Genomic DNA, 24,648 nt, shown 5'->3' with positions numbered 1-24,648 from the left:
TCGCCCAGCTCTAGACTGCAGCGCCTAGAACCGCATGGCCACTGCGGCCGGCCCGAATGTTACGTGATACCACGTTTTTGAGACTATTACAGCGCCGTCTATCACAAAGCGAAAAAAGTGTTCCAACTAAAACATTCATATTTCTTTGCGTACTACACGAATATGTAATAAAATGGGGGTTCCTATTTTTAAAAAATGCAGTTGACATCTGTTTGACTTATGGCAGCGCCATCTAGGGGGCCAACCATAGCGCCATCTGGTTTCCCCCTTCAAGTTAGACAAGTTACGTTCTTTGTATTTTTTTCGTTTGATGCTTATTTCGTGAAATATTTGGCCCAGTCACAATCAATGGACCACCCTGTATACCTACTGTACAATCAGTTGACACATTTCATGGACGAACTGTCACTCCAGTATGCGCTGGCTTCAAACTTCCTCCAGAAACCTAAACCTTGAACGCGGAACCTTTGTCTTTCGCAGGCAAATGCTCTACCAACAAGGCACGACTCACCATTAGCCGTTACAGCTTCACTTCTTCCAGTACTCCTACCTTCCAAATTTCATACAAGCTCACAAGTACACCTTGTGGGACTAGGTGCCCTGGAAGGCAGGATACTGCGCGGGAGTGTAAAATCATAGGAGAGAGGTACTGGCGGAAGTGAAGCTTTGAGGGAGAGGAGTGAGGGAGGGGGGGGGGGGAGGTTTGGCACTAGATGAGTCACGCCTGTATAGCTCAGACGGTAGAGCATTTCCTCGTCAAAGACGAAGATTCCGGGTTCAGTACACAGTTTTAATCTGCAGACTAGTTTCAAAGCCCATAACGGAGAACGAAAATCTCGTTTGCATCACTGACCACCGATTCTGCAAGTAACCAATTATCTTTAAAAATTAACAACTTCTGAACGCCGTAGGCAATCTTAAAGAACAAATTGACACCACACAGCGCTTGAATAGCACTATAGGAGGAACGTATTTAGAATTTCTATTAAAGCATTATAGTTTGAGTAATAAACCGGAGTGTTGATTCCGAAGTTTAAAAAAAACGCAATATACGAGTAGGGCAAAGTAAATTGCACAATGGTAAGTACTTCGACAATATTAGATAGTAGACTACAATAACAATCTCAATACGTTTGAGTCTCATTATGTTTATACAGATAATAGCGAATAATATTAATTTTGACCATCTCATCAAATAAGGTGCTAATAACCCAAAATAAAAGAATCCTTACAAAAGAAAATAAATTAATGTGACCATGGAAAAACTGCTCAAATTCTAGGTCTAATTAATATGTAATATTTATGATAGCAATGACTTAAACTGATTTTTATAAGTTATGAGGTTCACGGGCCACAATCGGAAATCATTACGAGATATTTTTGATAGAAGGACAATGAAACTGATATTTTCATTACTCATAAAAATCAGCACGAAAGCACGAGTGACGGAAAGTGTTTATGCCTGCACTTTTAATAGTAATATGTACAGTATATGTAATGTTGTGGGGTTTGCAACGGCAGATCGAATGTATATAAGGGGATGGTCTAAGACATCGGCCAGTACGGACGTGTGCCGATCAGCAGCGCGTCAGCCGAGATTAAAGTGTTTAGAATGGAGAGTTGTAGCTTTTGTGGACTCGGAAAAGAAGCGATTGCGGACTTTTAATTCTCAACTTCAGAGAGTCATCAGACTTGGTAAATACTGTGTAAGTTCGGAACTTTCACTCTTAAATGCAGTGTGGTGTTCAAACACTTCTGAAATTTCCACATAGCTTCGTGGATTTTGAAAAGTTATCGACAGACTATTTTAGAATATTTGGTTTGAATTCCAATGTGGTGTGCCACACATGGTGCGCTCTTGATCCAGCAAGTGAATCATCATGTTGTCGCTTTGGCGATATTAAGAAAGATGTTAATGAACATTTTAATTTTAGAACACCATCCGGCTTCAATTAAGCACATTCTTTCATTTCACCAATAATGCTGCCTGCAGTTTAATCGAGTAATAGACAGTTAACAGAAAAACAACAGGGTATGAGTCTGCCCTCCAGCCATATACAAAGCCTTTGACCCAAGGAGATAAAGTGAACAAAGACGTTAGTACGTCCCACGAAACGTTAGTCGTTTCACTGTCATATACTCAACTGGTGGTGTTCCGTTAAGACTTATTATTCTCCAGCTACGAGAAATTTTCTGAAGGTGGGAGACGCTACCTGAAACCGGTTAGTTTGAGATATAGAAATCGACCGACGGAAAATAAGTGCATTTTCTTGAACATTTATCATTTGGTACAACTGTTTATTAAACAGCTATCCCACAAAGCCTGTGAGTGAAGCTGACTTCAAAGAAGTTGATTTGTATCACTTCTAAACTGAAGCGTATTGCTTAGGACAGACCTAAGAGGTTTCGTAATTCTTTGAATTCACAGGGATGTTACCAGCAGGTATTAGATAATTCTACAGCCACATCACACCACAACTACATCTAAAAGAATCGACATAGTGACGGCAATACAGAGTGACTACATAATTTTTCAATCAAACGGTTATACTATTATCATCTCACCCACGTAGTGATGAATGTGTCTCTAGTACATAAGTATTACGTAATTCTGCATTTAAAAACAATTTCGTACAACTAAAGCAATTACAATGAGGTGACAAAAGTCATGGGATAGGGAGACGCACATATAAAGAGGGCAGTAGTATCGCTTACACAAGGTATAAAAGGGCAGCGCATCGGCGGAGAAGTCATTTGTAATCGGGTGATTCGTGTAAAAACGTCTGCGGCATCAGTATGGGCCCACGACGGGAATTAACAGTGTCCAAACGCGTAGTTGGAGCGAGTAGCGTGTCACATTCCATTTCAGGAAATCGTTAGGGAATTCAGTATTCCGAGACCCGCAGTATCAAGAGTGTGCCGGGAATACAGAATTTCAGGACAGGTCGCACCGCGGACAACGCAGTGGCCGACGGCCTTCACTTAACGACCGAGAGGAGTAGAGTTGTCAGTGGTAACAGACCGGCAACACTGCATGAAATAACCACAGACGTCAATGTGGAATGTACAACGAACGTATCCGTTGGCACAGTAAGGATAAATTTTGCGATAATGAGTTAAGGCAGCTGGCGGCCGATGCGAGTGCCTTTGCCAACATCACGACATCGCCTGCAGCGCCTCTCCTGGGCTCGTGACCATATCGGTTGGGACGTAGACGACTGCAAGACCGTGACCTGGTTTCATCTGGTAAGAGCCAATGGTAGTGTCCGAGTATCTCGGAGACCTCACGAAGCCGTGGCCCCAAGATGTCAATAAGGCACAGTGCAAGCTGGTGACGGTTCCATAATGGTGTGTGCTGTCTGTAAGTGGAATGGACTGGGTACTCCAGTCGAACTGAACCGACCACTGGCTGGAGACCATTTCCAGCCGGTCACGGACCTAATGTTCCCAAACAATGATGAGATTTTTATGGGTGACAATGCACCATGTCAATGGGCTGCAAATGTTCGCGATTGGTTTGAAGAACATTCTTGCCAGTCCGAGTGAATGATTTGGCCACTCAGGTCGCCCGACATGAATCTCATATAAAAATTACGGGACATAATTGAGAAGTCATTTCGCGCACAAAATCCTACACCGGCAACACTTTCGCAATTATGGACAGCTATAGAGGCAGCATGGCTCAATGTTTCTGTAACGGGCTTCCAACGACTACTGCTGTAATCAATCCCATCAACGCTCAGTTCGAGTCAGATCACTCTGCCTGAAGGTGGGAGTGTGCGGCAGCTTGTTGACAGTTACCCTTTTTCACCTGCCGTCGGCTTGGAGCTCTCTCTGGTTGAGGATCAGCGCGTCAACATCAAGTTTCTTGCAAAGCTTGGCAAGAATTGTCGTCAGATTTTTGAGTGTTTGAAACATGTTTACGGAGACAATTCTCTGAAGGAACCAACTGTGAACAAGTGGTTAAAAAGGTTCCGGGATGACAGAGAAGAAGTGAACGATAACCCTCGCCCAGGACGCCCGTCGACATCGCGTTCCGATGCAAATGTTGAACGAATTCGGGCTTGTATTGTTAAAGACCGTAGATTGACAGTCAGAATGATTGCTGACGAGCTGTCAATCCCCAAAACAATCGTTAACGAAATAGTGACACAAAAACTTGAAACGAAGAAATTGTGTGCGAAAATCGTACCGAAGCTCTTGACGCCAGAACAGAAAGCAAAGAGGGTTGAGTGCTTTGAGGATTGGTTGGAAGCAGAGGAACGAGGGGACTTTCTCAACCGAGTCATCACTGGAGACGAGTCCTGGTTTTACGAATTCGATGTGGAGCTCAGGTCCATTGTGAAGACAATGTTGAATGTTTTCTTTCTAGGGGCATTGTTCACAAGGAATTTGTCCCTCCCGGCCAGAGAGTGAACGGAAATTTTTACGTTGAAGTTCTGACACGTCTCAGAACTCGTGTGGCCCGAGTTCGACCGGAGTTGGCAAAAGGGGGCAGGTGGATCCTTCATCACGACAATGCTCCCGCTCACACGTCGCTCGAGGTTTTGGCCCGAAGCTCAGTCACCGTGGCAGACCACCCGCCTTATTCACCCGCTTTAGCCCCGTGTAACTTCTTCATGTTCCCGAAATGCAAAATGGTGCTTCAGGGGCGGCACGTGGGAGATGTGGAAGCCATCAAGGCGGAAACGACACGGCAACTGAACAATATCACAACTGAAGACTTTGAGCAATGTTATCAACAGTGGAAACGGCGTTGGCAGAAGTGCATCGCGTCCCAGGGCGAGTACTTTGAAGGAAACCATATTGCAATACCTGAATAATTGTAAAATAAAGTTATTATTCAACTTTTATACGTATTTTCCGGACAAATCTCGTATACCGAGCAGAGGAAGATCCGACACGATATTAGGAGGTATCCGAGGACTTTTGTCACCTCAGTGTGCGCAACACCAGCTGCCTTCCGGAATTAATCTATATGGTTGGTGACAATCCTGTATAAGTTCACACAGTTTTTGGGTCATCCTAAAAATTATGCCAGAACGCACTTACCTTGGCAGGAAAGCGTCAAAGGATCCCCAATGCGACACTTGGCGGGCTGCAGTTCTTTGACGAACACAGGAGGCGGCCCAGCTGCGCGAAAGCTGCAACAGTAAGTCACAAGCTGCAGTACGTTTTACTCTACATCTCATTTCCTATAGAAACACAGTTTGGACAGTAAATTCATGTATGAAGAAGCCGTTGTGAAAGCAGGCGTACGTTGTGTGTAACGCTGCGTTGTACTGAAAGTGCTCCCTGATAAGCTTTGGCGCCCCTAACAGGTTTCACTGACTCCAAAGATGATTCACCTGTGTGTTGGCGTCATTCTGTTAAAATGCTGACTGGAGAGGGGTCCATTGACACTGGTCTTTTTCATAGAAGACGCACCACATTGTGATATCGAAGGTGCGTTTACACGTGAACACGTTACGCCTGGTCGCCGTGCGAATGCTGTTGCCGCACACAAGCAAGTAGAGGCACGGGTGTAGGATACATGCCCCATCCTCGATGTGTGCTCGATGTGTGCGCGAGTGGTTCACATCTGTGTTCACAGTGGGCGCCTCAACTTCCGTGTAGAGCAACCTAAAGGCGGCGCCCTCTGGTGGAGTGCGTAGTGTACACACAGATTATATTTCGCATTTTTGTACATTTTGGAAGTGTCTGATAAATAGTTTAGAGACGATGATATAACCAATTGCATATATTCATCTTATTATCTACACATATTGTACTTGGACTCCATCCATCCACTGAACTTCGAATACCAATCAGCATTGAGGAGACCTAGACGTCATAGCCGGTAGCATAACAAATAACTTGAAATCTAACAAGGTATTGAATTGAAACTTTTCCCGTAGAATGAGTGAATTTCGACCTATATGTGAAAAACATTTGGGAAACATGGATTACAAAGGGGAATGAATATTGAAATTTATGTTATATACTAAATTATATGTAATTTTTGTCTTTGGTCCACTGTACTTCCACACTATTCAAAATAAAAGATCTAAACAAATATTATTCTATTAATTATTCAGTTGCTGCAACAGTCAAACAGGAACATTTACCAATTTGTTATTTTGTGTATTAATAACATATTTTTAGAAGTCAGTTTTTAAGAAAATATGACACACGCACTTAAGAGCACCATAGCTTTGACAGAACTAGTCTTTGATTCCCAAAGCCTTAAAATTTCAACTTACTGCATGAAAATAAATTGCGGTTTTTTCAATTAACACAAATGTGAATTATTTACTATATTTGTCATACAGTGAAATCCTTTCCCTAAATTATAAAATCTAAATTATAAGATGTGCCATACTGTATGTACAAAAAAATGATGCTTTTACTCTCCATTAATACAAAATTACTGATGATTATACTTTATCGATATTAGCGAAATTTTGCACTATCACTAGTCAACGCCCACCCAGAATTCATTCCATTCATTTTATTTACTGTATCATGACACAGCCCCTGTTCTGAACGTATCTCTACGTTAAAAAGTGTAACAAACCGATACGGACAAACTTCGACGGTCAACACTTGGCGTTAGGTCACCACTCCGGCAGCAAACGTCGCCCCGTACGATGTACGCCCGACGGTGTGATAGCTGTCAGCCACGCTCCCTGCTCTCCGACAGCTTAGGTTGCCACCTTGCGGTAACTGCCGGAGGGGTAACATAGCTGCAGGGGCCAGCCCCTGCCACTTCGACGCTCTGTAGAGTCGCTGCGTTACTTCTCCCGATGTAGGTTACTATCCTCAATTTGTTCCTCAAAACACGCTGCACAACCCCTAAAAGGTTTATACCATTGATCCTTCAACTCATCAACTTGTTATCTTCCATTTCATTCATTGCCTAACAATATCTTTAAGATTCTTCCAACAATATTTCGCAACCATCCAGCGTCAACGGTTGATCGGACGCTAATGCCCATAGCAGTTTTGCGCCCTAAAACCATAACAAAACAATGTCTACGATAGATACTAAAGAGGACCGCACTATTTTTTTCGACTAGATGACAATACCCGACAGATTTGGATGTTATCCCTGCTACAAGTACAAAAACCAGGAAATAAATACTAAACCAAACATCGTGCAGTTATTAATTACACAAATGACAGGTCATCAGTCGTTAGTACCTATAACGTGTGAAACACGTCCACAGATATTAGTGCATGTGAGCCTATACTTTCCAACATTCACGAGGGAAGTTGAAATATTGCTAGCTTTGTTTTTTACAGTTACAATTCAAAACTGAATTTGGTATCACAGTAAAACTCGATAGCTTTATATCCAAGTGCACAATATCTACTTTTCCCGGTCTTAAAACTATTTACAAATTGACTTAGAACGCTAGATATGAGATGTACAAACAAGTTTCGCGACTGGGGAGTTAAAGGACGCCATGAAATTTTTGTTTTCCCGAGTAAAATATTGAATGGGTATTCCACCGTTGATGATAAACACTGCAACGCACTACTTACAGCACCAACAGACCCAGCAAAAGCAATGCAGTCGTTACGTTAACTGCTGGGGACGTGCGAATATCCACCAAAAAGACACCCGAGGTAATGCTCAAGTTCTGAAAGCGTTTATGTTTCTTTATTAATAAAATCCTAGTCATGTGATAGCTCGCTGCGAAGTAGGTAGCCAAATACTTGAAAAGCGAACAGAGAAAGTTGAGATATCTAGAGCTATTTTCTCCCGTTCCGACGCAGGGCCGCAAGGCATGACTTTTTGACTACATCAATGACTAATAATGACACAGGGCAGCAGATTTATAGTGTCAAGAGTAGGTAACACTGAAGGGAATGGTGTCTATCGGGTCCCTGCGACTTACGTCGTTAGACACAGGTCATAGCATCTGTATTTTAGGACAAAGACAGTACTCTGTTGCTGGACTCCCTACTTTAGAGCTGTATTCATAGAGTATTACTGCAGTCACCTGTAGCAACCAAAGCGGAAGCGCTGTGGAAATATGACCAAAGGCGTCCTTACATAGCAGGACACTGTACCATCGCACATTACCTGTTCAGCCTCAGACGATTCTTGCTGCAGTGGCCGATGGGACCGGCCGTTCCGACAAAAGTCGACGTGTGACTTCGCGCCGACACTCATTTGTTTCCCATCGCTATCAACGTTTGCCTTTATAATGTGCGCTGCTACACTGACTTTATTATGGTCACATTGTTTCCATATTAACGCAACGCAGGCGAGCCGTGTTGGTAAACGAGGTGCACTCGACCAGTTGAGGAGTTACTTGATTCAGAAGCAGCGGTTTTGGTTACGAAAACTATCATCGGCTGGGAGAGCGGCGTCATGACCACTTGCACCTCCACACCAATATCCAGTGACGCCTACAGCCTGAAGGTGACAGGGCGGTCGGTCAGTGCCGTTGCGCCTTCAAGGCCTTTTGAGCTCAGTTTTAACTGTTATTGTTATCATCATGTGCAGAGGATATCCACTATATTTGAACATAACGAAATATTTTCGTGAAATTATTGAGGAGGTCAGCGTTGGCCGTGATATTGATGGTTTATTGACAGCAGAATCGATTTTCAATCTTCAATGCTGTGGTGGACAAATTAAACTCATAGGCACTGGTGTCAAGTTATTATCAGTAACCAAAGCTTATGAAACTATCAAAATAATTATAGATTCATAACTCTTCGATACTGATAATAACCAGTGCCTATGAGTTTAATTTACACACCGTAGCAAAGAAGATGATCACTATGTGATTGAAAAGCGATTTTTCTGTCAATAAACCACCAATATAACGGCAAACTGTGACCTCTCTAATTTGACGTGTATGGTTGCTGTGCACACAGCACTCTATGGAGTCGCCAATCAATAAAATAATTTCGTTAACGAGTAGAGGCACAGTATACAGTGTCGTGTGCTATCTAAAGCTGACTAAACTGACTGCTTTAAGGGAGATGTGAGTACCCACCTAAACCATTCGATATCTATGTAAACAATTACTGACACCATCCAACGCGGCGGGAGTTTTCCTAGAGCGAACGGCTAGTACGTCCGAAGTTTTGACAGCGAAACTGAAGGTTATTCGTTTCCAATTGGTCAATCCATCCATCAGTTCAACTGACTTGGTCCGTTCAGACTACCATTCTTTTCCTAACCGGAAGAAACACACGAATGGCCGTCATTTTTACGACACTGAAGAAATCAAACATGCCGCTGAGAGTTGGTTTGACTGTCTTCCACGTGATTTCTTTTTGAATGTACTGGAAAAGGTGCAACAACTGTGTAACAAGTTCATCAGACCGTTGTGTCAGTGTCAAAATTACGTACCAGAGTACTGCGACATGATATTCTGACACACACATGACGGGTTGCTGACGCAACTACATGGCTCTGAAGATGATCCGGCTTTTCGCGGATGATGCTGTAGTATACAGAGAAGTTGCAGCATCAGAAAATTGCCGCTAAATGCAGGAAGATCTGAAGGGGATAGGCAGTTGGTGCAGGGAATAGTAACTGACCCTTAACATAGACAAATGTAATGTATCGCGAATATATAGAAAAAAGGATCCTTCATTGTATGACTATATGATAGCGGAACAAACACTGGAGCAGTTACTTCTGTAAAATATCTGGAAGTATGCGTACGGAACGATTTGAAGTGGAACGATCATAAAAAATTAATTGTTGGTAAGGTGGGTGCCAGGTTGAGATTCATTGGGAGAGTCCTTGGAAAATGTAGTCCATCAACAAAGGAGGTGGCTTACAAAACACTCTTTAGACCTATGCTTGAGTATTATTCATCAGTGTGGGATTCGTACCAGGTCGGGTTGATAGAGGAGATAGAGAAGATCCAAAGAAGAGCGGCGCGTTTCGTCACAGGGTTATTTGGTATGCGTGATAGCGATACGGAGATGTTTACCAAACTCGACTCTGCAAGGGAGGCGTTCTGCATCGCAGTGTAGCTTGCTGTCCAGGTTTCGAGAGCGTGCGTTTCTGGATGAGGTACCGAATATATTGCTTGCCCCTACTTATACCTTCCGAGGAGATCACGAATGTAAAATTAGAGAGATTGGAGCGCGCACGGAGGCTTTCCGGCAGTCGTTCTTGCCGCGAACCATCCGCGACTGAAACAGGAAAGCGAGGTAATGACAGTGGCACGTAAAGTGCCTTCCGCCACACACCGTTGGGTGACTTGCAGAGTGACTTGTAGATGTAGAGATCGAAACGCGACATGTATACAACTGAGGCTGAAGAATAAGTGACAATTCTTTTAAATCGTTCTTCCCACCGAACAATGGACCATTCGCCACTAGAACTTGCGGAAAGTGTGTGTTAATGATACGTGAACTATCCACAGACAGAAAAGGTGGCTTGGGGAAGTGCAGCTGTAAGCTGCAGGTGTAAGCGCTGGGCTCGGCTGGAATGTGTCTCGTTTAGAAACCGTCCTGTGTCGGACAGTATAAGTCACGTTCTACACCCAGCATCGGGCTCGGCTGAAAGTGGCTGGTAAATGTTTGGAATAGGGAACTTAAGTTGCAGTTTGGTACAAGGAGTAGTGAGTAGCAGTGGACCAGCAGGCAGGGTACCTGTCGGCGGCGTCGCCCTCTACGATGACGCGCGAGGAGGAGGTGGCGCGGCCCATGCAGTTGCTGGCCTCGCAGGTGTAGGTGCCCAGCGACGCGGGGTCTGCGGTGAGCGCCAGCACGTCCCCGGCGCGGATCTCCTTGCCGTCCTTGAGCCAGCGCAGCGCCGGCGTCGGCACGCCCACCACCTTGCACTCCAGGGACACCGTGCCCGCCGCCGACAGCAGCGCCCGCAGAGGCTCCACGAACTCCGGCGGCTTGTACGCCTTGGGAACTGCGAAAACACGCCACAGCGCACTTCAGGTCTGAAGACTGAGAAGCGAGCAGCGTCGATGGTGACTGCCCATCTCTCTCTCTCTCTCTCTCTCTCTCTCTCACACACACACACACACACACACACACACACTACAAAGTACTGCCACTTTCACAAAGTAGGAATGTCTGTGGAATGACCATAACGTACTACACGACCACGATATTAGTCACTTGGCGTCCCGTGGCCATTATCGGAAACAAGCGATGACGTTACAGTAAACAAGTACAAAGGTGATTAAGGAAAACGCATCGCATTGTGAATTCTTTCAGTAGAGATGTGTATATACCATCAATAGGTTCAGAGTGCCCTCATGAAATATCACGATAAAAACTCTCGATAAGCCAACCGAATCGTCCTCACACCCAGGCGCAATAATATTGCGATCGACCAGTACTGTACATCTGTCGAACGTCAATTTTTACTATTCGAAGGGTATCTGAAGTATGTGATAGTTCAGCACGAAAATTAGTCTTCTTTGCTTGTTTTCATTCGGTTCCCAAGTTGCGGGCTTTCCAATAACTACGCACCCTCCGTCTCAGAGTTGCAATATTGAAAGGTTTGGCTGGTTTAGTTATCTAGGGGATGGGATACGTGGTTGCTCTACAGTATATGATAAGAATCCACACATGAATCGAATAGTCAAAGGTTCCTGTCGCTCGGCAATTGCGAATTATGAATGTAACATATAAATTGTAAATGAAAGATTGCAATTAAATATGTCATCATGCCAACGCACCCACACAAACATAATGAAACACATTCGAAGTACTGGATTTACATTTAAATAACTTGAAATTAAATAAATATTCCTATGGCTGGACCATAAACACGCTCTAATACACATTATTAAATACATAAACAACTTAAATAAATATATATCAAAGGAATAGCAACAAAAGGTAGGCCAGTAGCCTAATGCCTCCGTGCTTTCGAAACACAGTAAATATTTAACCAATTTCTTCATGAATATTATATATCGGATGTAAACAAAGACATAGATGAATAAATATATTTATAAACTTGCTGCTACCGTTTTTTCGCGTAACTTTGGAGTACTTATGGCCTGACACGATTTATAGTAGTCGGCCACTTTGACCTCCAATAAATCATCTACTACTCAAGTTACATGACTATAATTCATACCAATTTAGGTTTACACTAATAGCTTTGCTCAGACACGTCGATCGACGAACACGGATAAAGCGTTTAAATTTTGAAATTCGTGGCTGGGTGTTACTTGTATAATTTATAGTCAGATACTAATCTTTAAACTAATAAATATATTGAAAATCTGATTACACCATCAGAAACGTACTTGTTTCTTTTTGACGTATCATGATTGATCTGGCTACTATTAATTTCTGTACGAACTGTGAAATGTGTGCCATTAAGGTTTCACAAAGTCCGCCATCTTGGGCCCTCCCGGCGCACAGCGCCGCCGTGGAATTGGCAGCCACGTGCTGCACGGACCGGCCGTCGTGCGGCGTCAGCTGACGTTCAGCACCACCGTGGAATTGGCAGCCACGTGCTGCACGGACCGGCCGTCGTGCGGCGTCAGCTGACGTTCAGCACCACCGTGGAATTGGTAGCCAGGTGCTGCACGGACCGGCCGTCGTGCGGCGTCAGCTGACGTTCAGCACCACCGTGGAATTGGCAGCCACGTGCTGCACGGACCGGCCGTCGTGCGGCGTCAGCTGACGTTCAGCACCACCGTGGAATTGGCAGCCACGTGCTGCACGGACCGGCCGTCGTGCGGCGTCAGCTGACGTTCAGCACCACCGTGGAATTGGCAGCCACGTGCTGCACGGACCGGCCGTCGTGCGGCGTCAGCTGACGTTCAGCACCACCGTGGAATTGGCAGCCACGTGCTGCACGGACCGGCCGTCGTGCGGCGTCAGCTGACGTTCAGCACCACCGTGGAATTGGCAGCCACGTGCTGCACGGACCGGCCGTCGTGCGGCGTCAGCTGACGTTCAGCACCACCGTGGAATTGGCAGCCACGTGCTGCACGGACCGGCCGTCGTGCGGCGTCAGCTGACGTTCAGCACCACCGTGGAATTGGCAGCCACGTGCTGCACGGACCGGCCGTCGTGCGGCGTCAGCTGACGTTCAGCACCACCGTGGAATTGGCAGCCACGTGCTGCACGGACCGGCCGTCGTGCGGCGTCAGCTGACGTTCAGCACCACGCGGTGGCCGAGACCCGGCGGCAGGCCCCAAGCTCGGTCAGAACATTTTCAGGGCGCCGCAACTCGCCCGTTACCTCACAGCGTGTGGTATTATATTTTCATGTAACTCTTCCCATTCTCAAATGATAATTTTGGCCCAGAAACAAGAAGTTCCGGCAACCCGCAGCGCAAGTTCGCGAACCTCTTTTCGAGCTATGTTCATTAGTCTGGGCATTCTGACATTGGCCTCTCAATACATATATTCTTTACCGCTGCTATTTTATTAACAATATCAGATTATTTCCAAGAATTAGTAGCTATCACTCAGTAGTAGGCGAAAATCCAGTCTCCATTTGGATCCCACTTCCTTGACGCTTGTGCAGAAAGGTGTGCAGTATACTGCTGGATCCATTTTCAATTAGACTACCACAAGAATTCAAAAATCTTAGCCGTAATCCACGAGCTTTCAAATCGAAACTGAACAGTTTCCTCATAGGTCACTCCTTCTATTCTGTTAAGGAGCCTTCTATTCTTTCAAGGAGTTCCTTGAACAATTAAGCTGATTCCTGTGTTATATTGCTGAATACGTTTACATAATCTCATGGCTTGTCTTTTTTCTGGTTCATAAACATTTTACTTCATCTGTTATTACTTTTCCGTTGTAATTTCATGTACTTACACGTTCCACAACCTTCGCGATTTGCTCCTCAATTCGGTACTACGGAACTAAACGTGTAAAATAAAAAAAATAAGTATATAAATAAATAGTTGGGTGGCTTCGTATCACCCCGTTCCTAGTGGCCGGCAGCAGACGGCAGGTAACAATAACATGCTGCTGGGATTTAAATTAACATCTTGCCCAGTCTCCACCGTGGAACCCATCGGCTCATTACCTACATGCTGGAGTTTCTGATTAACTGGCACACTTAAGGGAGCGAACAGGGATTACAACTCGAATCAAAAAGTAGTTAATCGTTAACAATGTGATATATTTTGAGACTGGAGCTACAAACATGATCAAAGAGCAGCCTTCACTGAAAATAAGTCAATACCAATCAACACCGGGTACATCGACAGAGATATGAAACAGGTATAAATAGTATCTATATAAAAACATACCAAGTACCTATAAAACAAATCGACACTCATACTGAACCCGCGAGAGAGTGTGTAGTCACCCTAGAGGCAGAGGGCTGAACGCATGTGATCATGATTCATGGGACGTAGCGGGTGCTTGTGGTGATTTGTTACCACATTCCCAGAACTGTCAGTGTTCAGCAGAGGCGCGACGTAGACTCGGACGCCGTGTGAAAACGTTGTCGTGTGTGTGCGAATGACGCTGTGACGTTCTGCTCAAAATAGTGAGCAGCCAAACTGTGATTAGCTACAAGGTGGCGTCGGACAATGTGCATCCAGCGTAGCGAATCAGAGAATGAAGGTGGAGACGCGTACGCTTCGGACTTGTACGGCCTAGGAGACGCTGCACTTCAGTGAGATTCCGACCCCAAAGAAATACGGCCTCTGCAGTTCACGGGAAGCATCGGAGGCTAATGACCACCTCTCGTGATACAGCGAACTGACCTCATGGTTTTTTTTTTTTTTTTTTTTTTTTTTTTTTTTTTTTTTTTGCAAATTTGAGGTAAGTTCCTATAAGTTCCTATGGGACCAAACTACTTAATCTAACTTAAACTAACTTACGCTAAGGACAACACACACACCCATGCCCGGGGGAGGACTCTAACCTCCGACGGGGAGAGCCGCGAGAACCGTGGCAAGGCGCCCACGACAACACGGCTCCGGCGCTCAGCGAACTGACCTCATATTTCGCAGATATGAGTTTATGGTTCTGCTTCAGCTGCAGCAGTGGAAAGTGGCTGACCCTTTATCCTTGCGCTCCCACAAGGTGAAGATGAAGCGCTATGGAACTTTATGTTCTTTTTAACAGTTACCGCTATGAAAACGTCATAAACTCTTTTAGAATGACCCAAACTGAAATCCAATTTCAGTTCCTCAGCACCTCCGAAATCTGTTTATTCTGGTCTTCTTTCTTTTCTAATTATTACTAGCGATTCAAAAGACAGTTGAAATATTATGAAGCTCAAAATAAAATTAATAGCTTCAAAATAAATTCACCCCTAGGTTGGTCACTGGGAAAGGTTCAAGATTTGTTATTAGGCGGTTGCGTTATTAATTCCTATTTGTCTCTCTATTTGTTAGAAGCCTTGTACGTCCAGACACGTGGTGAACCTTGGTAGGATACTTTGTGCTACGTATAAAGCTGTTTGCTTACGAATTGAGCTCTGACTGAAACAATAACACAGCACTTAGTTACCCCGTTTTTACAGATTATTTATTACTAGCAGCAATAACAGGTAACTGTTGCTGCTAGGAATGCAAAGAGTTATAAGTTAAAGTAGGACAAGTTGTTTTCAAACGTAAGTACCACATAGTTATCATACCAGAAAGAGCAAGTTAAGGTACTAATTAAAATCGAGACAGCCGGCCGGTGTGGCCGAGCGGTTCTAGGCGCTACGGTCTGGAACCCCGCGAGCGCTGCGGTCGCAGGTATGAATCCTGCCTCGGCCATGGAAGTGTATGATACCCTTAAGTTAGTTAGGTTAAAGTAGTTTTTAGTTCTAGAGGACTGATGACCTCAGATGTTAAGTCCCATAGTGGTCAGAGCCATTTGAACTATTTTTGAAAATCGAGACAATTCAATAAAGAGTTAATGCCATAGTGCTAATTTATGTGACGTCATGCCCATATATTAGAGAGAGGAGAGGTAGATAAATCCGGTAGTCTGGAATTGCGTTGCCAATCAGTCAAGCCTAAAAAAAAGCTATAGCTCTTCCATCTTTTCTTATAACGACAAAAGTCAACATCAGGGCTCTCACACGTGATCCAAACTAACGAAATGCTCTTATATTTATCTCCTACAAGATTTAAACCAAATCGAGCGATGTGGCACAGTGGTTAGCACACTGTACCAGCATTCGGAAGCACAACGGTTCCAACCCGCATCCGGCCATCCTCATTTAGGTTCTCAGAGATTTCCCTAAATAGCTTCAGGCAAATGCCGGGATGGTTCATTTGAAATATCACGGCCCACTTCCTTCCCCATGCTTCCCTAATCCGATGGGACCGATGACTTCGTTGTTTGCTTCCCCCTCCACCCTCCCCCCTCCCCCTCCCCCTTCCTCCAAACCGAAATCACCATCAAACCTGTAAATCAAGGCTATTCCAGGTATCCAGTAATTAAGATGCCTGTGAAACGCATGTACAAAGTGCATGATACTTTTGAACAGGCCTATCAGTACTAACGATGTAATGGCACACTACTGGCCATTAAAATTGCTACACCAAGAACAAATGCAGATGATAAACGGGTATTCATTGGACAGATACATTATACTGGAACTTCCATGTGATTACATTTTCACGCAATTTGGATGCATAGATCCTAAGAAATCAGTACCCAGAACAACCACCTCTGGCCCTAATAACGGCCTTGATACGCCTGGGCATTGAGTCAAACAGTGCTTGGATGGCGTGTACAGATACAGCTGCCCATGCAGCTTCAACACAATACTACAGTTCATCAAGAGTGGTGACTGGAGTATTGAGGCGAGCTCAGCCACCATTTACCAGACGTTTCCAATTGGTGAGAGATCTGGAGAATGTGATGGCCAGGGCAGCAGTTGAACATTTTCTCTATCCTGAAATGTAGGGTTTCGCAGAGATCGAATTAAGGGTAGAGCCTCGGGTCGTAACACATCTGAAATGTAACGTCCACTGTTACAAGTGCCGTCAATGCAAACAAGAGGTGACCGAGACGTGTAACCAATGGCACCCCATACCAACACGGCGGTGGATACGCCAGTATGACGATGACTAATACACGCTTCCAATGTGTGTTCACCGCGATGTCGCCAAACACGGATGCGACCATCATGATGCTGTAAACAAAACCTGGATTCAGCCGAAAAAATGTTTTGCCATTCGTGCACCCAGTTTGGTCGCTGAGTACACCAGCGATGGCGCTCCTATCTGTTGGGATCCAGCACGGCGTTCCGTATTACCCTCCTGAACCCACCGATTCCATATTCTGCCAACAGTCATTGGATCTCGACCAACGAGAGCAGCAATGTCGCGATACGATAAACCGCCATCGCGTTAGGCTACAATCCGACCTTTATCAAAGTCGGAAACGTGATGGTACGCATTTCTCCTCCTTACACGAGGCATCGCAACAACGTTTCACCAGGCAACGCTGGTCAACTGCTGTTTGTGTGTGAGAATTCGGTTGGAAACTTTCTTCATTTCAGCACGTTGTAGGTGTCGCCACCGGCGCCAACCTTGTGTGAATGCTCTGAAAAGCTAATCATTTGCATATCTCAGCATCTTCTTCCTGTCGGTTAAATTTCGCGTCTGTAACACGCAATCTTCGTTGTGTAGGAATTTTAATGGCCAGTAGTGTGCTTACAATCTGCAGATTGCTTGTAGGCAGATCTCACGCCTACCCATCCTTGTGACTGCTGGAGTCGACGCAATATGGAGACCGAAATTCCGGTTGGCGCATCTGAATGCTCACTCCATACATGTTCCTACTCTATGATCAGAACACATTTGAAATACCACCCTGGCAGCAGGAGAAAAGTATGTGGAAGAGATGAAATTATATTAAAACACTGCAACAGTGTGCTTTGTGAACACAGTTTAAGAAGCTATGATTGTGTAAACACCAACTGCACCAACAACAAAACTAAGCTATAGTAACAAATATGCTTCCTCACATTTCCAACTTTATATATTTCATTATAAATTACGCTTTTCTTCTCGAACAGACATCCACATTGATTCGTGAACATAGTGGCCAGGTCCAGAGGGACAGGAGACGTTGAGCAGCCTCCATTTCATCCTCTCCCTTAGTTACGTGTACTTTCATCCAACACTGATTTGTGTCTTCATAAGAGCCTTATAAAACCCACTGATGATGATGTAACATCACAGGAACATGAATGGGAAAACAGAGAACAACAAGAAACTGTGTTGTGCATCTTCATGTTTTCGTGGCGCAAAGACTGTTCTATAAAATTTCGGGCTTGCAGCCGCATAATTTCAGCTTTTTCTTCTAATATTTCGGCTGAATACCGTCCAGCCATCTTGAGAGTGCGCCGAGGTGACCAACGGTCCAGTACTTGCTCCGTCCTTTTAAACTCGAGGACCGAACCACTGCGTATGCGGCCAAACATAAACAAGGCGCCAGAGACGTTGATAGGCGGCAAAGAGACGTAACACATGTATGGAAATTATATCTATGGCTGCGCAGTCGATCCATACGGTGATATCGATGTGTCACGGAGAGCTGCACCGTCGCATCGTCTTTGTGATTTAATTACAGAAATTGCCGGATTCCATGATTTGTCCAAGCTGAAGCCGCTATCTCTATTAATTAAACTCGCCACCAACCGAATTTCAATGCTTCTTTCACTACCGAGTACCAGAAAGATGACGCCGAGGCTAAAATTTATACATTGCCTTACACCATAGAGTGCCTAGTGTCAATACACTGCTGTGCCGCCGCAGATTTATTAGGTTGTAACAGCCGGGTGTACCTGCGGTGCTCTCCTGGGCTGTACGTGTCGACTGTCCGATGTATGGACGGCCGCACTCACAGGGGATCTTGTAAACCCCAGGCTTCCGAAGCGCCAAATCGTCTTTAACGGAACCCAGGAGTGCCGCAGTCTTTGGTGGAGGGCGAAAAATCACTTTTACTTTGTGTTTACTGAGGTTCCGTTCTATTTTTGACGAAAGGCTTCCCACGTATGGCAGGAAAGCCATGGATTTAAAACCCTCCGCGTCTTCTTCCGCTTTCCTTATGTCCACTCTTGACTTCATTTGTATTGCCTTATGTATCTGCTGTAGAAAGTACCTTTTGGCTTCAAAAACTCTTCTCAGGCGTAAAAGCTCGTCCTCCAGACTTCTCTCGTCAGCAATGACGTATGCTCTGTCTACTAGAGTTCTGAGTACGCTCATCGTATACATGGTGGTAGCTACTTGCACGTAAATATAAACCCGTATGGGTCGGTTTTCGATACGCTGCATGTTCCAAAGTGCGATCATCTTTGCGCCATACCAACACATCCAGAAATGGAAGGCATCCATCTTTTTCGATTTCCATTGTGAATTGAACTTACCTGTGGATAGAATTCAGATGATTTAAAAAATCTTTTAGGTTGTTTTCACCATTGGCCACACTACAAATGTGTCATCAACATACTTCCAAAACAATGTGGGTTTCAAGCTAGCAGATCCCAGCGCTTTCTCCTGGAAGCCCTCCATAAAAGAAAGTTGGCCACCAAGGGCGACAAAGGACTACAACACCGTCAGTCTGTTCATAAAATTCGTTATTGAATAAAAATATGTCGAGGTCAAAACACGTTCAAATTCAGCTGAAATCTTTTTATCGAAAGTCTTTCCAATGAGGGACAATGATTCCGAAAGAGGAACCTTTGTGAACAACGACACTACATCGAAACTGGCTAACATAACATAATTGTGCAGTTTGAGTGATTTCAGTTTTTCAATGAAGTCCACAAGGTTACGTATGTGAGGGGCGCATTTTCCCACTAGAGGCCTTAATAACGACGCTAAGTGTTTGGCACAATCATAGGTTGGAGAGCCGATGTTACTATCGGACGTAAAACAACACCATTCTTGTGGATCTTTGCAAGTCCATAAAGCCTTGGAGGAACGGCACCAATTGGTTTCAGTCTTGTTGTTCCCAAGAGATAATCCTCAAAAGGTATTTAATATTCCGCATAAAAGGTTGACCCGAAGTCGCCGTGCATAAACTAATGGCGACCTGGTATACTGGCCAGCCCAGATATTGATTTTACACAGTTTTCATTTAATAAAATTTGGGCCTTCGGCCATAATACTAATGCAGATGCACTAAGAAAGTGGTTAAAATTCGTATTGAGAACTTCTGATAGGAGTAAGTGTGAGACAAGTTAAAACTGTGTGCCTTACTGGGACTCAGACCTGGGATCCTGTCTTTAACACGCGCCGTGCGCTATTGACTGCGATATGCGAGAATGTCCCACAGGCCGCTCAAAGCGCAACTCTCCACCGCTGCCTCCCCTGGCCTCTGAAACACGACAGAAGCTCCACAACAATGGTGTGTCTACAGTTTTCTGGGACGTATTCGTCATCACCTTAGTGCGCAGATGGAGTTTGAACCTAAATATCGAGGATTTTGCCTCCAGAAAAAAATCGGTTGACTATCGGATCAGCTGATCTCAGTCCAACTCGCTCTAGTACCATGGAAGTCATTCCCTGATATCTTAACAGATGCCCTACTATCCTGCCCTTCTCCTTGTCAGTGTTTTCCACGTATTCCTTTCCGCTCGGATTCTGCGCAGAACCTCCTCATTCCTTACGTTATCAGTCCACCGAATTTTCAACATTCTTCTGTAGCACCACATCTCAAATACTTCGATTCTCTTCTGTTCCGGTCTTCCTATAGCCCTTGCTTCACTACCATACAATGTTGTCCTCCAAATGTACATTCTCAGAAGTTTCTTCCTCGAATTTTTGATAGTAGTTTGCTCTTGGCCAGAACACCCTTTTCTGCAATGCCTAGTATGCTTTTGATATTCTCCTTGCTCCGTCTGTCATAGGTTATTCTGCTGCATAGATAGCAGAATTCCTTAACTTCATCTACTTCGTGACCATCAATCCTGACGGTAAGTTTCTCGCTGTTACATTTCTGCCACTTCTCATACTTTCGTCTTTCTTCGATTTACTCTCAATCCATATTCTGTACTCATTAGACTGTGCAATCCATTCAGCAAATCCTGTAATTCTTCTTCACTTTCTCTAAGGATAGGAATATCATCAGCGAATCGTATCATTGATTAAAATTCCACTCCTGAATCTTTCTTTTATTTCCATCCTTGTTTCTTCGATGTACATATTGAGAAGGAGAGGTAAAAGATTACATCCTTGTCTTACACCATTTTAATCCGAGCATTTCGGTCTTGGTCGCCTAGTTTTATTATTCCCTCTTGGGTCTTGTACATAGTGTATATTACCCATCTCTCCGTATAGCTTACCCCTATTTTCCTCAGAATTTCGAACATCTTGCACCATTTTACACTGTCAAACGCTTTTTGCAGGGCGACAGGGCGACAAATGCTTTGAACGTGTCTTGATTTTTCTTTAATCTTGCTTTCATTATTAATCGCAACGTCAGAATTGCCTCTCTCGTGCCTTTACTTTCCCTTATGATGCAAAACTAATCGTCATCTAACAGATCCTAATTTTTTTTCCTTTTTTTTCTGTGTATTATTCTTGTTAGCAACTAGGATGCATGAGCTGTTGAGCTGATTGTGCGATAATTCTCGCACTTGTCAGCTCTTGCAGTCTTCGAAATTGTGTGGATGATCTTTTTCCCAAAGTCAGATGGTACGTCGCCAGACTCATATATTCTACACACGAACGTTAATAGTCGTTTTGATGCCACATCCCCCAATGATTTCATAAAATGTGATGGAATCTTATCTATACCTTCTGCTGTATTTGATCTTAAGTCCTCCAAACCTCTTTTAAGTTGTGATCTATTATTGGATCTCCTATCTCTTCTAAATCGACTCCTGTTTCTTCTTCTATCACATCGTACAAATACTCCGCCTCAAACAGGCGTCTAAAGTGCGCTTTCCACCTATCCGGTCCCTCCTCTGAATTTAACAGTGGAATCCCGTTGCACTCTTAATGTTACCACCCTTACTTTTTTTAATTTAACCGAACGTCGTTTTCACTTTCCTATATGCAGCGCCAGTTCTTCCGAATGTCATTTCTTTTTAGATTGCTTCATTATCTCATTCAGCCTTTTCGTCTTATCTTCTCTGCACATAATATTTATTTCGTTTCTCAGCGGCTTGTATTTCTGTATTCCTGAATTTCCCTGGACATTTTTGAACTTCCTTCTTTCATCGATCAACTGAAGTATATCGTCTGTTACCCATGGTTTCTTCGTATTTACCTTCTTTGTACCTACGTTTTTCCTTACAATTTCTGTGATTGCTCCTTCTAGAGGTGTCCATTTTTCTTCAACTGTACGGCCTACTGACCTATTCCGAATTGCCGTATCCACGGCCTTAGAGAACTTCAAGCGTATCTCATCATTCATTAGTACTTCCGCATCCCACTTCTTTGCATATTAATTCTTACTGACTAATCCCATATACTTTGACCTACTCTTCATCACTAATACATTATGGTTTGAGTCTATATCGGCTCCTGGGTACGCCTTACAATCCGTTATCTTATGTCTGAATCTCTGTCTGACCATTATGTCCTTCCCGTATCACCCGGCCATTTCCGAGTATACCTCCTCCTCTTGTGCTTCTTGAACAGAGTATTCGCTATTACGAGCTGAAATATATTACAGAACTCAATTAGTCTTTCTTCTCTCTCATTCCTTGTCACAAGCTCATATTCACCTGCAACATTTTCTTCTGCTCCTTCCCCTACAACTGCATTCCAGTCCTCCGTGACTAGTAGATTTTCATCCCCCTTTACATACTGTATTACCCTTTCAATACCCTCATCTACTTTCTCTATCTCTTCATCTTCAGCTTGAGACATCAGCATGTATACCTGAACTATCATTTTCAGTGCTGGTTTGCTGTCGATTCTGAAAAGAACAACCCTGCAACTTAACTGTTCACAGTAACACACTCTCTGCCGTACGTTGCTATTCATAAAGAATCCTACTCCCGTTATACCCTTTTCTGCTGCTTTGATATTACCTATACTCATCTGACCAGAAATCCTTGTCTTCTTTCCACTTCACTTCACTAACCCCTGCTAAATCTAGATTGAGCCTTTGCATCTCCGTTTTAGATTTTCTAGTTTCCCTACCACGTTCAAGCTTCTGACATTCCACACCTCGACTCGTAGAACGTTATCCTTTCGTTGATTATTCAATCTTTTTCTCGTGGTGACATGCCCCTTGGCAGTCCTATCCCACAGATACGAATGGGGGAATTTTTTTGCCAATGGATAGATAATCATGACACTTTTTCAATAACAGGGCACATATCCTGTGGATACACATTGAGTATCAATGCAGTGGTTTCCATTGCTTTGTGCATCTTCATGCCGTTGATCATTGCTTTCTTCCGCCTTTAGTGGCAGTTTCCTACCCCAATGACAAAATAGTGCCCTGAACCTTCGTCCGCTCCTCCACGCTCTTTGATAAGCCCGTTGGCAGAATGAGGGTGACTTCTTATGCCAAGAAGTCTTTGGGCGCCAGTGCTGGCTATTAATCAAAATGTAAGCTGTCGCGGGTTTCGAACCAGGTACCGAGGAGGTTTTGATTACTAATCAAAGACGCTACCCGTTTTAAATTTTACTTTCCTTTAAACACGTTACCACTTTTTTTCCATAAACGTCTTTATCTTCAGGAGTTGGCCTCTATCTTCCATACTACCCTCAAAAACCTATCTAACCTAAAAACAAAAACAAAGCTAGTGCAAACGCCACTTCCACCCTAAAAGCTAACTAGGACGGCTGTGTGCCACAACTTCAGACTCCACCCACGAACCCAAAATTAAAAACGCGTCTGATCGTGTTGTTAAAAACGGGAATGGATAAAGGAAAGGGTGAAATAATTTTACTCTAATTTATTTGTTTTATTTTTTGATGTTATACCCCTAAATCAAGGGTACCATCCACATGTTCTTCAGGACGCAATTTCTGTGGTTTGGAGCATAACTGTAAAACAACGTTAACACCTGACGGTAGCTTCTCCTGAACGAACGTTCAGGTTTTGCGATACCCCAACATTTCGCATTTGAGCTCATGGTGAAACTTTGGCGCGGAGCTTTAACTGAAGTACTGCCAAGGGCAGAGGCACTTCGTGTGGTTGTTGACGATGGGAAAGATTAAGGGAGGCAGCGAGACCACGCTGCATAACATGGTCTACGGTCTGTTGGAAAATACCAGCCAGGCTGGCAAGAGTTAACGTCTTCGCTTGAAATATGAAGTACCATAAAGAACACTCAGTGCTCGTTTCTTGTTTCAGAGAGGAAACACTCGTACTCTGTCGCCAACAAATACAGAAAAAATACACAGGCTTGAGAATACTGTTTACCACCGCTTTCTGTCACACTTATTGTGAAGACGTTCACGCCGTAACCATCTATTGGCCATAATTTTTGACACGGTCTCTTACTGTTTTAGTTGCTGCTGCTGCTGCTGCTGCTGCTGCTGCTTTTAAGGTCTCTGGGCCCAATCGTTGCCTGATGCAGCTCTCCATGCTACTCTATCATGTGTAAGTCACCTCATATCCGAGTAGCTACTGCAGTTTACATCTATTTGAATCTGTTTACTCTACTGGTCTCTAGGCTTCCCTCAATAATTTTTCCCCCACGCTTCCCTCCAACGTTAAACAATGATTCCTTCTTGTCTCAGAATGTCTAGTATCAACTTACCTCTTCTTTTAGTTACTTTGCCGGCCGGAGTGGCCGTGCAGTTCTAGCCGCTAC

General features: G+C 44.1%; 1 protein-coding gene across 1 annotated transcript in view; it reads right to left on the bottom strand.

The window, feature by feature from the left end:
* LOC126267904 (muscle M-line assembly protein unc-89-like) overlaps positions 1 to 24,648 on the bottom strand; it is a gene marked incomplete at its 3' end in the record, with an annotated part of 447,423 nt that overhangs the window by 104,018 nt on the left and 318,757 nt on the right. Inside the window, exons 5-6 of the mRNA XM_049973214.1 lie at positions 10,615 to 10,885; positions 5,053 to 5,144 (exon numbers count right to left, since the gene is read on the bottom strand). Of these exons, the coding sequence (XP_049829171.1) occupies positions 5,053 to 5,144; positions 10,615 to 10,885 (363 nt within the window). The remainder of the gene's footprint in view (positions 1 to 5,052; positions 5,145 to 10,614; positions 10,886 to 24,648) is intronic.

This window comes from Schistocerca gregaria, chromosome 4 (assembly GCF_023897955.1).
Source record: "Schistocerca gregaria isolate iqSchGreg1 chromosome 4, iqSchGreg1.2, whole genome shotgun sequence".
Lineage (NCBI taxonomy): Eukaryota > Metazoa > Arthropoda > Insecta > Orthoptera > Acrididae > Schistocerca > Schistocerca gregaria.
Note: the sequence above shows the minus strand (reverse complement) of the source record. Positions and strands in the feature narration are given on the sequence as shown.